General features: G+C 38.2%; 1 protein-coding gene across 1 annotated transcript; it reads left to right on the top strand.

The window, feature by feature from the left end:
• Positions 1-10,155: 10,155 nt before the first annotated feature.
• On the top strand, positions 10,156-15,707 carry LOC140225232 (apolipoprotein D-like). The gene is made up of 3 exons (XM_072303422.1): positions 10,156-10,284; positions 14,114-14,316; positions 15,314-15,707. Exons 2-3 carry the CDS (start codon positions 14,220-14,222, stop codon positions 15,451-15,453), a joined length of 237 nt encoding a protein of 78 aa, XP_072159523.1. The 5' UTR covers positions 10,156-10,284; positions 14,114-14,219; the 3' UTR covers positions 15,454-15,707.
• The last annotated feature ends 91 nt before the right edge of the window (positions 15,708-15,798 follow it).

Raw genomic sequence — 15,798 nt, forward strand, 5'->3', positions numbered from 1 at the left:
GCAACTTTTTCTTAACGAATCATATAAATTTCTTACTTTTAAATCCTTTGAAACTTTCTGAGTGTCGAAAGGAACGTTTAGACATTAGCATTCAGGGTTTCGATTTTGCCGAATTTGTGTTCTTTCATTTTTACACTTTACTCTGCATCAGCCATTTTTACACGCGAATCTATACCACTAGATGGCTTGTTACATCGCTGACTTCAAAAATCATTTAAAAATATAACAACGCAAATTCAGCTGAATTTAAACCCTGGACGCTGATGTCTGAACGTTTTTTTCGACACTCAGAAAGTTTCAAAGGATTTAAAAGTGAGAAAGTTAAATGATTCATTACGAAAAATTCGCTCTCTCCCATAAGAAAAGCATTGTTTCCGACAATTCTGGTTTTCGCGGCAGTAATGCTGACGTCATGCGCAGAAGATTCTCATTTCGGTTTCGGGAATGACTGACCTATATTGATGGATCTTGATTTGCACGTAAAGAACCCCGCACAGAGCATGGAGTCAGCGGCTCTCGATGAAAGTCGATGAAACTTTAATAGATTGATATAAAGTTCATAACTAAGGGAAAGGCAAAAAACTAGCTCACTTTTGCGAGTATAGAAGCCGAGATATTCGCAATTGAATCCGGACCATTTTCTATCATGCCGCAGCTTGGCGGAAGAATTCCGAGTCCCCTCTCCTCTCGTTGTTCGGCATTCTCGATCAGACCTCACGTCACTCACGTGAAGATAAGTGGGTGAATTCAAATAAGGGTCAAATTCCAGGTTCTATTTCCTCCCAAAATTTTTTTGTGAATTTTTGGGCAAACCAAACTTTATTTTGACTATCATTAGGTGTAGACTTAGGAAATATAGCTCGTCGAGCTTAATAGTTGGGCTTAAACCCGGATTTCCACTGTCAAGTGTATCACTTCCCAAAATTTGCTCTAATTTTGCCTGATTTCCCAAATTTTCATCTCAGAGGTGACATATAATTCTTTTAATTGAAAATTGAACACAATTATCATAAAAGCATCGTCTAGCACTAAATTAAAGCATAATTGAAAACATGTAACCCTTTCATATCTTGTAGAACCAAAAAAATTGCGAAAAAATTCATCCGTCATGAAAGATATCTGGAGCTTATTCTGCTTGTCTTTTAGACAGTTCCGTCTGTTTATCAAAATGCGCACTGTTTTTCTTTAACACGAGAAGAAGATTTTATTTCTTGGAATATTGCATTACAAAATGGATCAAAAACACCGAATTTTAAAACTTTGAGTGGGCGTGTACCCGCTGAAGCGGAGATAAAGGCAGGAAAAGTTTAAGAACTTACATTAACATAACAATTATACCGGTCAATTTTTTTTTGATTTTCCGAAGATTTGCCAATGGTTTCGGAGTAGATTTTTGGCGCTGATTCTGAAGAACACCTCCATTTACCTGTATCAGTGCGGTTTATCCTGGGAAAGTTCGGAATTTGCCTTAAAAATCTATCATTTCAGAAGAGTCAATTTTCCGGGAGAAACCCAGGAATGGAAAAAACCCAGGAATTTTTCGATTTCGTAGCCTAAGATATGTACATAAGAAACCCTATTGCACCCCTATTAAAATTTCCTTTCTTTTCCTTATACAAAGGTTTTCCGGTCCAGTTTCATTAAAATCAATTAATAATTAGTCACCGAAATAATGTTTTAAGCCACGGCCACCATCTTAGATTTTCGAATCTTGGAAATTTGACTAAAATTCGAGTTCCCCGTTCAAAAATACCCGCGGGTACTAAGTTCCGCTTAAATCGATTGATTAGGTGCTGAGATAGCATTTTAGGCCACGTCCGCCATCTTGGATTTTCGAATTTTGAAAATTCGACTAAAAATTCGAATTCCTCGTTGAAAATACCCGCGTGTACCAAGTTTCAATTAAATCGGTCGAAAAGAGCGCCTACAGGGCTTAAACCTTCAAGTCTCAGTTGATTAAAACGCTGCGATAGCATTTTAGGTTATGTCTGCCATTTTGGATTTTCGAATTTTCAAAATTCGACTAAAAATTCGAGTTCTCCATTGAAAAATACCTCCGTGTACCAAATTTCACTCAAATCGGTAGAAAAGAGCGCCTACAGGGCTTAAACAAGCAAGTCTTAGTTGTAACAGTTTTCCACTATGTCCCATTAAACTGGGACACTGCACTGGGACGAGGATGGAAACATATGGGACAGGATGGAACGGGACAGGATGGAATAAGCTGTTTTTTAAGCTTATCTCTAACAGTAAAGACAATTTTGGTGTTTTTTACACGGAATATTTAGTAGCACATCCTAGGTATCGGAATAAGAGAAAATTTTCCTTAACGTACACTTCGAAAGTATTTTACGAGCTTATATAAGTGTGTGTGTGTATGCTTGACGCCCTCTTAGTTATCGTGTATAGCATTTTGTTTGGCATCGTTAATGGCGTTAATCTTGCACAAAAATTTGCGAATTTCAGAATTTTTGCCATCTGCGACGTGTGAACTATTCAATCAAAACAAAAAAAGTCGTTTTTGGAAAAACCTCAACGTTACGGCAATCATTTAGAGCTTATTACATCGTTGCCATGTCTCTCCTGACTGTTGCTGACTGTTGCTCGGGAGTTCGGGACAATGATTCTAGCGCGTGAAAAAGTTATTGGTGGAGCAAAAAAGAAATTGACATATTTTTTTTCTCAAATTCAAAAGCATTACCCATCATCTCCGATAAAGTTTTCTTAAATAATCACTCTAGTTGTGCTGCAACATCGATTTAAAGTCAAGAACCAGGCACAGGGGACACGCAAAATTGGGACAAATGGAGGCAATTTGCACATTCAAAGTTCTTCTAAATTTTTATTTCAGTCCAAATAAAGTGGGAAATAGCATGTAATAGTCAACAATAGTCTAGAAAATGAGAAAAAAAATTTGATCTGCCCATGTTTCTCAGATTATGACGATTAAAACAGCTAGGGACACCAGATTAGACGCTTATTTGAACTCACCCACCTCTATTGCAAAGTCGGATAATTTCGAAGGCACAAAGTTAGATTTCTAGACCACATACGCCATCTTGGATTTTTAAACTATAAAATTTTGAATGAAAATTCAACCTCTACGCGAAAAATATCCATTACCACCAAGTCTCACAAAAATGAACCAAACATGTGCCGAGATAGCATTTTAGATCACATGCACCATCTTGAATTTTTGAATAATGAAAATTTGAGTTGAAAGTCAGGTTTTCCGTCAACAAATGCCACCTGGCACCGAGTTTTAAAGAAATCGAGCGAACAGGAGTCACAGATCGTGCGATAAACGCTACCAGTCAATTTGCCAACGTTAGTGCGCCTTCAATTTCGTCTGATACTGTGCAATACTTCCGATGTGGAATAGTTGCTCAGAGCGCCTTCAAGCGTTTCGCCTCGACGTGATGGCAGAAGATCACGACTGCCGCCGACATTACACCCAAGAACGTGTGGATTTACACATTTTCTCATCATCGACGGAGAGATGAAGTACATTCATACCTCAATTTGCAACTTTTTCACTATGCCTATTTTGAACGGGTAGAAGAGGAGCACTTAAAATCTGCGTAATTTTTCCGAGGTATGACAAAAAACATTATTTGAATGTGCTGCTAGCGAGCTGATAATAACAATGACTGTTGAATTTGAATGTTTCATTTCAGTCTAATGTCTAAAATTCATGCTTAAATTAAACAGGAGAATAAGAAGTGGTAGGTAGGAATCCTCGAACAAACAAAAACAGACCCGAAATGTTATAACTCTGGACGTAAATGGGCCCGAAAAGGTAACAAGGCACTGTAACGTACTAAGTGACAATTACTGTTATTATCAGCTCGATAGCAGCACATTCAAACAATGTATTTTGCCACATCTCGGAAAAATCACGGCAGATTTTAAAGTGTTCATGTTCTTTTACTCGGTCAAAATAGACAGTGGAAAAGTTGCAACGTCGCAATTTGAGGTATGGGTGTTTTTCATATCATCGTCGTCGGCGATGGTGATGAGAGAATGTCTAACTGCGCACATCCTGGAGTGTAAGTTTGGCGGCAATTGTGATCTTCTGCCATCAAATCAAGTCGATACTCTTGAAGGCGCTCTGAGCAACTAAATCACCTCGGAAGTATTGCACAGTATCAGACGGAATTGAAGGCGCACTAACGTATGTAAATTCACTGGCATCCGTAGAGTCCTACAGATCTTACGATATGCGACTCCTGTTGGAAATGGAAAAAAAAAAGAAATACACGAATAATTAAAAAAAACAAACAAACAAACAAAACAAACAGATTCATTTCATAACGGTTGAAGAGCGAGCCGATATCGAGGTATAAGTTAGCTGAGAGTACATCGATTTGAAACTGAACTTAAAAAGGAATTTTTAAAACCTCTATCGAAAAGTCGGATAATTTCGAAGGCACCAAAATAGTATTCTAGACCACATACGCCATCTGGGATTTTTAAATTTTAAAATTTTGTATGAAAATTCGACCTCTATGTGAAAAACATCCATTGCCGCCAAGGCTCACAAAAAGGAATCAAACAGGTGCCGAGATAGCATCTTAGACCACATTCACTAACTTGAATTTTTGAATAATGAAAATCTGAGTTGAAATTCAGGTTTTCCGTCAAAAAATACCACGTGGTATTGAGTTTCAAAAAAATTGATCGATCAGGAGTCGCATATCGTACGATAAACGCTACCAGTCAATTTGCCTACGTTAGTGCGCCTTCAATTTCGTCTGATACTGTGCAATACTTCCGAGGTGATATAGTTGCTCAGAGCGCCTTCAAGAGTTTCGCCTCGACTTGATGGCAGAAGATCACGATTGCCGCCGTCAATACACTCCAGGACGTTTCTTGAAACTCGGTACAAGGTGGCATTTTTTGACGGAAACCTTGAATTCCAACTCAAATTTTCATAATTTAATAATCCATTATACTGGATGCGGCCTAAAATGCTATCTCGGAGCTTGTTCGATTTATTTTTGTGAGACTTGGTGGCAGTGGATGTTTTTCACGTAGATGTCGAATTTTCAGTCAAAGTTTTGAATTTTAAAACTCCAAGATGGCAGAATTGGCTTGGAGTGCTATCTTGGCACCTTCAAAATTATCAAAAATTGGTAGGTATCTTTCTTAAAAAGGAATCGTCATCAAAAATCTCGGAAAACAATTGAACTTTTGAATGACTGTCAAACAGTAAAAATATTTCATTCCCATGAAGTATTTTAATGAAACGTTACTATGAGCTGTAAATTCTTAACAATTTCCAAAAATCGCCACACATTTTTTGGCTTAAAGTCATCAATTTTAGTCTGAAGTAATCATCGCAATTTTGAAATCGTCGCTTACTTTCTTACTCCCGGCGTTTAAGTCTCCAGAGATGTACATAATGACACTAATTCTACCACGCACGCATAGGTGGGCATGCGTGAATCTATGCGAGTAACAAAGCTACCTTAACAAGTTGCATTGGTAATATAAATTAGTAACTTCGCAGATCAGCGGGCTGATTATTGAAATAGATAGACTAAACAATAAACAAAGAAGACATAGGGAAAAAAGAGCGATCCCATTGGTTGAAATGGGTGATAGTTGTAGACCAAGGGAGAAAAGGATGAACTGACTATACGATCCCTCGTGAATTGCTGTTGATTAGTCTATTACTCACTTCATTTGTCCATTGTAACCACCCGCTTCCACTCATATAGACGCCTCATTTTCCCGTTGTCTTCTTTGTTTATAGCTTTGTTTATCAATTTCAATAATCAGCCCGCTTAAGTTTGTCTTTACGTATTACCAAAAACTTGGAATTGGCGGCTATCAAACCTGAACCGTAAGGTAATTGGATAGCTCTACCTACAGAGTGATTATTTAAATTGGTAGACAAAGCGATAGATAACGAGACATAGGGAAAATGAAGCGATCCCATTGGTTGAAACGGATGACTGCTATAGACTAAGGAGGAATATGATGGACTAACTATAAGGTCCCACGTAAGTTCCCGTTCGTTACTTGTCTTTTTTGTCCATCGCAACCACCTGCGCGCTTCCACCAACAGGATTGCTTCATTTTCCCTTTGTCCACTACATCTATCGTTGGCATGCTCAATTATTTAAATAATCGAATGATCTATAATCGGTAATCGAACTATGTACAATGCAATTATAATAATAATAATTAATTATTAACCATTAATATTTTATGGAACATTTTTACCGGGGAAAATTTTCGAGGGAGAAGGTATCTCCCCCCCCTTTTTAGCGGTAACGTTCTAGTTCAAGGCGTAGAAAGAACACACCACGGCCCTTCAAGGGGCCTTTGCTCCCCGCATCCCCTTTTCTAAAAAATCATCGGGGCGAAAACGGACAAAAACGCGGAAGGAAATGAAAACTTTCTATTTTTTTTCTTCGTGTTGAACTTCAGATTTGCCCCCCCCCCCCTTTGGACGACTGGAAAGGTCTCCAGAGACCTTGGCAATTATTGAGTTTCTCTGCAAGATGGAGGGTGAACTGTGAAGTTTTTTTTAATCCCAAATACACTGTTCAGTGTTCAACGAAAAACAAAACAAAAAAAAAAAAAAAAATGACAAAAATAATGTCTCCCGGACGAAATAAGGTGGATAAAGGTAAAGGATGTGGTTTTTGGAGTCCTAAATCCGAATATGACCTCCGTTTTTTTCCACCACCTTTCAAAATTCCGGAAAAGCCGATTCTACCTGGATGTACAGCCATTTTTGGTGTTTTTGCGACTGCTATACCCCCTTGAGAATATGTAGGTAAAATTTTTCTCAGGTACGGGATGGAACGATTCCGATGTATTTTGAGCCGTTGAATCTGAAAATGGCCTTTAGTTTTCAATAATACCTCTCAGTTTTCCGGAAAAGAGACTTTTTCCCGGGAAAGTGAGCTTTGACGCACATTTGTCAGGCGTGTAATTTACTTTTATGAATTTTCCTGAAACCACAGTGGAGTGATTCTTACCTATATATTTTCAGGTCCTGAATCCGAATATGACCTTGGTTTTATCCACCACCCTACAGATTTCCGTTGAAGCCAATTTCTCCAAGCCTAAATTGTTTGAAAGCTTTCTCGGACTCAAAAGCGTATTGAAAATACATTTTCAAAATTTCCCCGATCTGTGATACATTGATCCTTATGTAGTTTGATCCTTCCTAGTCCAAGTATGATCTCAAATATTTCCTATCGTGCACTATTTCCCCGGAAAAGTCGATTTTCCTCGGAAAACGAAGTATTTTGGTATTTTTGCGACGATTTTTCTGTTTGATAAGGGGTTTCAGAAATTTTTCGAGATCTTCTTCAGGTTTCCTCTTCTAATGTATTAAGACACGTTGAACTCGAATTTGACCCTCACTTATCTCTGAGATCCCCCCCTATTCTGGAATAAGGTCCAATTTTGCTGGGTCAAAAGCTTTTCCGGGCGGTTTCCACTTCTAGGGAAGTTCTTTCCAAGGCTAGGCTCTCAGGAAATTTAAACTATTTTCCGCATGTGTGATACATCGATTCTCATGAAAATCCAGGCTGAAAACCCCGAATATGGCCTCAGAAAATCTCCCCGGAAGTGGAAACCGTCCGGAAAAACTTTTGGTCCAGAAAAATTGTCATTTTTTTTTCTTTTTGGTTAAACAGAATTTTTATGCCGATTTTGAATAAATTGCTTGAAACACTCGTCATCTCCTGAGGCCGCTCATGAGTTCACCCGCCGTTCAGTTTCGTTTGACTTTATTTGTAGGATTTTTGCTACGATATTTGACATACATTCAGTTCATATACACAGCTACAGCGTTTGTATGTTAGAATTTCGAAATTCTTCCATCATTTTCCAAATTTTTGGGAAAACTCGGGACATGACTCTCATTTCAAATTTCGCGGTAAAACCGACTCTAGCGCGATCTCTTATCGGAAATTTGCAAATCGAACTCCGGGAGGAATCACCTTAACTGACTCGAATTTTTTACAGAATATGCATTAAGGTGATTCGTCAAGCTCAAGTGACGTGGTCGAACTGGCATGCGATTTATCGCATCGATTAGGTAAAAAATCTCGGCAGAAAAAACCTCGTACTCGATTCAGCTATCAATTTCTGTATTGAATGCGAGGTTTTTTTCAAACACTATTATTCTGCTTTCATCTCTCTGAATTTTACCGATTTTTGGGTTTAGAATGATTCTTTAGACTCATGCACCGGGGCCTTCGTCAGGGGCGTAGCTAGGAAATTTCTCTGGGGGGGCCATGGGACCACCTCTCGTGGTGAAGAGAGCGGGGGGGGGTGAGGAATGGTGGATCCCGTTTTTCTGGGGGGGGGGGGGCACAAGATTTCTGGGGGGGGCAGGCCCCCCAGGACCCCCCTAGCTACGCCCATGGCCTTCGTCCTTTTTCTTGCTAAAAATTTAAAATCTGCCGAGATTTTTGACCTAATTTCGATGCGATTAATCGCACGCCAGTTCGACCACGTCACTTGAGCTCGACGAATCACTTTAAGTACTTCAAATAGCATCCCTTTAAGTTTGGCGAAATAAATATAAATAAAGTCATGTCCGACCTCTCTAATTGACTCGATCCACTGTGCGCCGTATGAACATTTGAGGGGCTTGGAGGACAAGGCGCATAAGTGCAGTTTTTGAAAAAATAGGTCACTAAACCTTGTTTATTTTATTGAATATTCTGAAACTAATATGTGAGGAGATAACGTGGTGATTTTTCCGCATTTTCATGGAGCCAAAATCGCGGAGAAACCCGCTTTGGAAAAATTTAAAAATTGCAAGACATTTCAAACGCACCCGAATGGCGGAAAACTGACGCGGTTGATGTACTGCGGTTGTCATATCGCAATCTTCTCTCATTTTCATCTGATGTTTGTTAAAATAAAACGTATTTCAACGTGGAATTGTTGCTTGTTTATTACAGCTAACATATGAATGAGATTCGAGTCTTGAATTCAAAATATATAATTTCGAATTTACTGTTGTTCTCATATACGAAGAGTAGATAGACATTTGACGGACGTCGTGGAAACCCGTGCTTGCCTCTGATTGGTACAGGATTACATCATTCGGTGCGGCGCGAAACCGGGGCGTTTTAAATTTGCGTATAAGTTGAGCGATTTGAACTGCGCATTTCTCGGTAATTGAGTTACTTGTTCGCGTTTTTAATGTGCGCATCGTGTTCTTACGTGTCATTTTCCTTCAGAAAACTATATTCGTAAGTCAAAATTCGTTCATGGTTTAAGTAGTGACCCATTGGGATATTCATGAACTCGACTAAAACTTGCTTGGAAGTAATTTCTGTGAACAATTCGCAGCTAATATCCAAGTTTAAAGCATGAGAAATTGGTTTAAACTTATCCTTTCCGCCTTAAGGCCTCTATCTAATTTTAAATTTTCAAACACGTATTTCTTGAAATAGCAAAAACTGGACGTATGCGCCTTGTCCTGCACGCCCCTCGTTTGAAGTTGCCAGGTTTTTCGTGATCATTGGCGGATCCAGCAAACTGGCAACACTGTATTTCTCCATTTAACCCTTGTGGAAATGTATCGATTCTTGAAGGGGCCAAGTGCCCCGACAAGAATCGATTATTTAACATAGGTTTAAATATTGGGAATCCGGTGTAGCCAAATTGCTGGATCCGCCACCGCTCGTGATAAAATATTTATTTTTGTCTCCGTTAGGTAATTTGAAACATTGCGATCTATAGGTGCGTGACTCTAACATTGTGGATTTATTCTTTGTTAACAGTTCAAAGGTGTCTGGTACGAAGTCGAACGCTTCTTTTACGTGTTTGAAGTTACGTCCATGCTAATAACTAAATACTAACTAAATATATTATTAAAATAACACTTTTAATAATCCAAAAACTCATTAAAGTTATTTTTAATTTCACATATTAATGTTTTCATAAACTATTTAGATTTAAATAATCAGAAAATCTGGGTCGATTGAAGTTAATATTATTGGGATGATAAGTATTACAGAGGTGTTAACGTTCTTTGAATTAAAATTTCTAATGATTATAGCTGATTTCTTAGAAATTCTGTGAGTAGCAATGTAAAATATGAAAATCCTATATAATGATCTTATAAATATAATTTATTATCATTAAAAGAATTGTTAATTTATTTACAGATCAGTTAACAATGGACTTAAATGAAAAAAATTCGCCCATAATATTAATGGAGGTGGTATTGGTGGTATTCAATTTCACCTCAAAACCGGATGGGAATCTCCGAGTGCTCATCAAAACAGTCAGCCGATTGTAAGTCACTTTTTCTTTACCACGCTGACTTTCTTAAATAAACGATATTATAAAAATCGTTAGTGGCAGTACCTACAAAAATTCATAACAATCACCACCTGTGCCCCTGCGAGGCTCAGGGCCGGATTTAGAAGGTGGCCACATGGGCCGCAGCCCATGGCGGCAAATTAATGGGCGGCAAATTTTGCAATTTTTTTAAATGTAGGTATAAAAAAAATCGGATTCCGAAAAAAAAAATATACAGAGGAGAAAAGGCGACAAAATCTCTCATTTCCTGAGAGTATAGTAATTTCTAATTTTGCCGTCTTTCAGTGATACAAGAGACAGCACCTTTAATTAGTCGAGTTAAGGGAGAAACCAAACACGCAATTTGGCCTGGAACGGCGCAGAGAGCAATGATGACGAGGACTTGAGATGAAAAGGAGAAGCCCTCGGCGCAACGCGACGGTCGGCATGTAACACATATTAGCGCCTACAAGACTGCATGAATACTTCACACATTGCGCCAGACACAGTGCAGCCAGCAGCGGTCGGCGTGGAACGCACAGCGCCTACAAGACTGCATGAATACTTCACGCATTGCGCCAAACACAAGGCGGTCAGCGCGGCGCGGCGAGGCGGCGGCGGAAGTTAAAATTATTAAACCACATTTATGTTTGTTCTTTAATAATTTTTTCGTCCATTTCTCATAAAAGGAAGGCCTCGCCCAGATAGAGATAGGTTTACGGAACTTAACTTTCGCGCAAAGTTCCGTGAAATTTAGCTAGTAGTGTTGACAGGGCTTTCGCAAAAAAATCAAAAAATATGTCCAACACAAGTAAACGCATCTTATGCACCCCTTTCCCTCCGGCACGCTGACTCGATGGTTTTTATTGATGTTTCAAAACGAATGAAAAGGGGGCGGCAAAATACAAGCGGCCCACGGGCGGCAAGTAGGTAAATCCGGCCCTGGCAAGGTTGCAAATCTTTGCTCATGGTTTTGTTTTTTCAAAAGAAAACTATCTGACGCTTTATCTTGAAATTATTTCCTGCAATCGTTCATTAAGACTGCCTAATGAAAAATGACGACAAGTTCTCAATAATAGAGAATTTGCAGGTGTCTGAAATTTGGTGACTTTCATGTTTAAAATGATACTTCTAGGAAAACTACGCGCGAGGATATACTTGGTTTCTAAATTGGACATTTATTGGAGAAAATATGACAAAATAACCTAATCTGCTAAAATACATGTGTTTAAATGGAAAATGTCGCCAGATGACGTCACAAGGCAGCAAATTATCTCACTTCTAACTCAATTTTTCTACAATTTCTCATGTCAGAAAAAAATCATGAAAGATACTGCGAACTCAGCTCATTAGGCACTCTCAGATGAAGCAATAAAATTTTCGAGTGCAAATTCTCCATTGTTTGAGTTTCCGCCACAGCAGGCGATGCTGGCACATGCGGGCGCACGGAACTCGTTGCTTGTTGGATTTTCAAGAAATCCAAAAGAAAGCTCCTTTATGTGCCTGATTTTTCAGCGATTTTTTTTTCAAAATGTGAAAACGATTTCCGAGGAAGGTATAAAGTATGCATTAACTAGCTGAAAATAACATTTTTTTTCAGCACTCTGCGAGTTTGCAGAAAGAATAAGTTCCTTTTTTTCGAAAAGCTTGACATCTTCAAACAATTACAACGATTCAGAATAAAATATGTACTTGATATATCATGAAACTTTGCCAAACACAATTCATGGTAAATACGAATATGAATGCAGCGTGGAAAACCCTCAAGAACTAACAAGCGCAGTATGTTATGCCTATACGGAACAGTGGCGTGGCGTGTTTTGCGATGTATCGATTGATCTGTCATGCAAACCTATGGAAAAGGATCTCTAAACAGAGGGTTCGCAGCGCCCCAAGTAGCAAGGATACCTATAGATGGACATAAAATCGTAGGAATGTTGCTATATTATATTTGCCATGCGTATTGCCTACTCCCTCATTTGAAGGCGCGGAAATTATTGCTATATTGTTGCTATGATGTAGCAATAAATTCCGATTATTGGTTGTGTCACCTGTTGCCAATCTGCTAATTGCAAGGCGCAAAAATTATCGCAATAATCTTGCTATTAAGTATGATGAAAAAATCCCGCGTGTTCCTTTCCGTAACTTGTTTTCAAATCTCTAGCATGAATGCAGGAATGTATCGCAACAATTTGATGAAACAACCATTTTTCCTCAATTCAGTCTTCTCGAAATAGCTCAAACTCGATAAATCTGAAACTTTAAAAATTTCAATGCTTTTTTAAAAGGTTTGAATTTCCAGTCAATCAAAATAAATATCGTCTATGCTTTTTACCAAGTTCTGGGAAATTTAATTTTACTTCTTTCATGCCTTTCTTTCCTCCTTTTATTTCGTTTCTGTTTTTGCTACTTTTAATTCTTTGAATTTTTTATTTCATGCAAATGCGCCGGTAAGGGTTTCGTTTCATGTCGGAGCTATATAATGTGTGAAAAGTGAGGCACCCGACGGGTAGCCTGGCTAGTTCAAACGGTAAAGGCGGCGTGGGGCAGTAATCCGAAGGTTGCGCGTTCTAATCCCGCCTCGGACAGAAGAATTTAAAGGGTGCTGGATGATTGAATCATGAATTTCCTGTCAATTCCGGCAAGATCGGATTTTCGAATGGATTCTGCAACGTTGTAAAAATTAGGGTAGACTGATAAATTCCTCAATTTTCCTAAAACCATTTGGCACCGCCACAAATAGCAATGACATTGCTATTAAATATAGATTTTTTTCATCGATCTGACCTGGCGAAATCGGGAAAAATCGTCCAAATGTTGACTGAGAATTGCTACTTTATAGCTATATTATTGCAATATTTTTTACAACTTTATACCTATAAATTGATACATTATATCAATTTTTACGTTGAAAAATGCTACTTGGGAGCACCTTAATAATCGACTTTACCATAGCCTCAAATGGAGAAATATCGATAATCGATCATTCACGCGTCGCCACTGCTACGGAAACCGAAGCGCCTGCAATTTTTGTGTATGCAACACGGGCATCCTGAGAACACGAATAGTTGTGTCTTAACCTCGTCACCTACCGGTCCAGGTATCACAAGCGCCATACGACGCTTCAAAATTTTCGGCGCCATTCTATTTTTTTACAGAGAAATTATCGATTGAATCTGTTGGAAAATTTCACTGAATTTTGTCGGCAGCACAAAGAAAATTAGGTGACATTTTCGGACAGCTTTGTTGAACAATTTCCTTTTAAAAAAATAAAATGGTGGCGGAAATTTTCAAACGTCGCATGGCACTTATGATAATTTGGCCGAAAGTCGCACCTGACGACCTAGGCATTGAAAAAAACCAGTGCCTATTAATTTTTTTCCACTTCGCGATACCAAAGTATGTCACTCGCATCGTTGCATTCAATTTGTTCTCAAAATAGAGAATTTGCAGGTGTCTGAAATTTGATGAATGTCTTGTTTAAGTTGAAACTGCTGAGTGAACTATGCACGAGGATACCCTGCTTGGTTCATGAATTGAACAATTATTGGAGAAGATAGGACAAAATGATCTAATCTGCTAAAATACATTATGTTTAAATGGGAAATGCCGTCAGATGACGTCACTAGGCGGTGCACTTTCTCACTTCTAAATCTATTTTTATACTATATCCCATATAAGAAAAAAAAAATATAAAAAATACTATGAAATCAGCTCTTTAGGCACTTTCAGATGAAGGAATAAATTTGCGAGCAAATTCTCCATTAATGTATTTTTTTTTTTTTTTTTTTTTTTTTTTTTTTTTTTTTTTTTTTTTGAGCAGAACTCGGAATCCGAGCATACACATAGGAACAGCTGCGCCTCAGCTTGCAAATCCGGCCCGATTACATTAGAGAGTGGACTCCCTGCTTCCGTCATCAATTTCCAGGATGTTGCCCGGCGCCGGCGAATATTCCATACTCGACACAGACTACGAGCAGTATGCAATTCTCTGGTCCTGCTCAGACCTCGGCTTTTTCCATGCAGGTGAGCACCGACCCATTCCCATTGCCAGATCTCAAGTGGCACAGATTGCAATAAGTAGCAATTACATTGTAACAATATTGCAATTTCACTGAGTGTTGTGTATGTTGCCTTGCTCCTATTTGAAGGGGCCTCGTTTTTTGAAACTTATTACGATAAAATTGAAATAAGTTGCAATTTTTCAATACATTGCATATTGCCTATCTTTCTGACACACGGAGCTCATTTTGTTGATTGTTTAAAATCTGCATAAATCCACTAAATGATGTGAAAATATTGCAATTTCATGGTAAAAAAATTACAATTCTATTGAAATCAAATTGCAATTTAATTTCAATATTTTCGTTGCACTGTGACCTATCTAAATTGAAGAAGGACGTGACCGTCTTAGGAGGGGTATACTTGCCATGCGAAGAAAGAACGCCGTAAGAGCCATCGGCTGTTGCCAAATTTCCTTCTACAAATCACACATTTCCAAGAAAATTTGGGAATGTTTCTCCTCCGATTTTGCAGAGGATTTCGTTCGTAGTTTGATCTTAAAAAGCTGAAAATTTCAAGGAAAAATATTCATAACTTCCTTCAAAAATAAATATTTTCTGAGTGGAAATTTGGCAACGCCTGATGGCTCATACGGTGTTTTTACTTAGCATCGCAGTATATCGATGAGAACCGCAATTACAGTGTTTTCAAAATCGTGCAACTTCTTCTTTCTTTGTAAAAATACTCAATATATTTGCAGTATTAAAATTTACACAATTATTTTCCTTTAAAATTGACAATTTTTTGCTGGGATGCAAAGTATATTAGCGATTCTGAAAGATTTTTAGATAATTGAGAAGAATCAACCATTTTTTCAACACTGTAATCGTGCTGGTTCCTTTTTGCTGAATGCGATCCATTTGTAGTGGTGCTTCAAGAGGGCTATGTGAGAATTTGAGTTGAATCGTTTGGAAATTCAATGATCTATTTTTTCTTATGGCTGTCTACTCTCTTGTTTCAGATTTGATCTGGGTGATGGGCAGAGACAAAGATCTTCCAGCTGAAGTCAGGCACAAAATTTACACCTCACTGCAAGAGCTCGGATTTGATCCAGAAATTCTAGTTTTAACAAACCATAAAAATTGCCCACCTCAGTTTTGAATGAGGCCTCATTGCGTGTTCTCCTTCATACTCATGACTGAAGTGCGAAACCACATAGCTCCGTTTGCGACGCTGCAGTCTACCTGCCATACTTTATCTTTTCTTTGGAAAACTAGTCGGTGTAATTAATTGAAAGATTTTTGGATGTTTCTCCTTTCTTAGCAGAATGTTATGTATAAATTTCAACGTATACAAATGGCTTGTTTCTCTATAAAAAAATAAAACAGGTTCAGAAATTTTGAAACACTGCAATGGAGATATGTTGTTTTGCACTTTGACCATCAATATTTTGCCTCATGTATGATAAAAAAATCTTGATTACAGATACAAAAGGAAGTAAAGAAA

The sequence above is a fragment of the Bemisia tabaci genome, chromosome 8 (assembly GCF_918797505.1).
Source record: "Bemisia tabaci chromosome 8, PGI_BMITA_v3".
Taxonomy (NCBI): Eukaryota; Metazoa; Arthropoda; class Insecta; order Hemiptera; family Aleyrodidae; genus Bemisia; species Bemisia tabaci.

Coding starts and splice junctions, on each gene's coding strand:
- LOC140225232 (XM_072303422.1), top strand. CDS start 14,220: ATGTTGCCCGGCGCCGGCGAATATTCCATACTCGACACAGACTACGAG. Junction 14,317..15,313: donor CCTCGGCTTTTTCCATGCAG/GTGAGCACCGAC, acceptor CTCTTGTTTCAG/ATTTGATCTGGGTGATGGGC.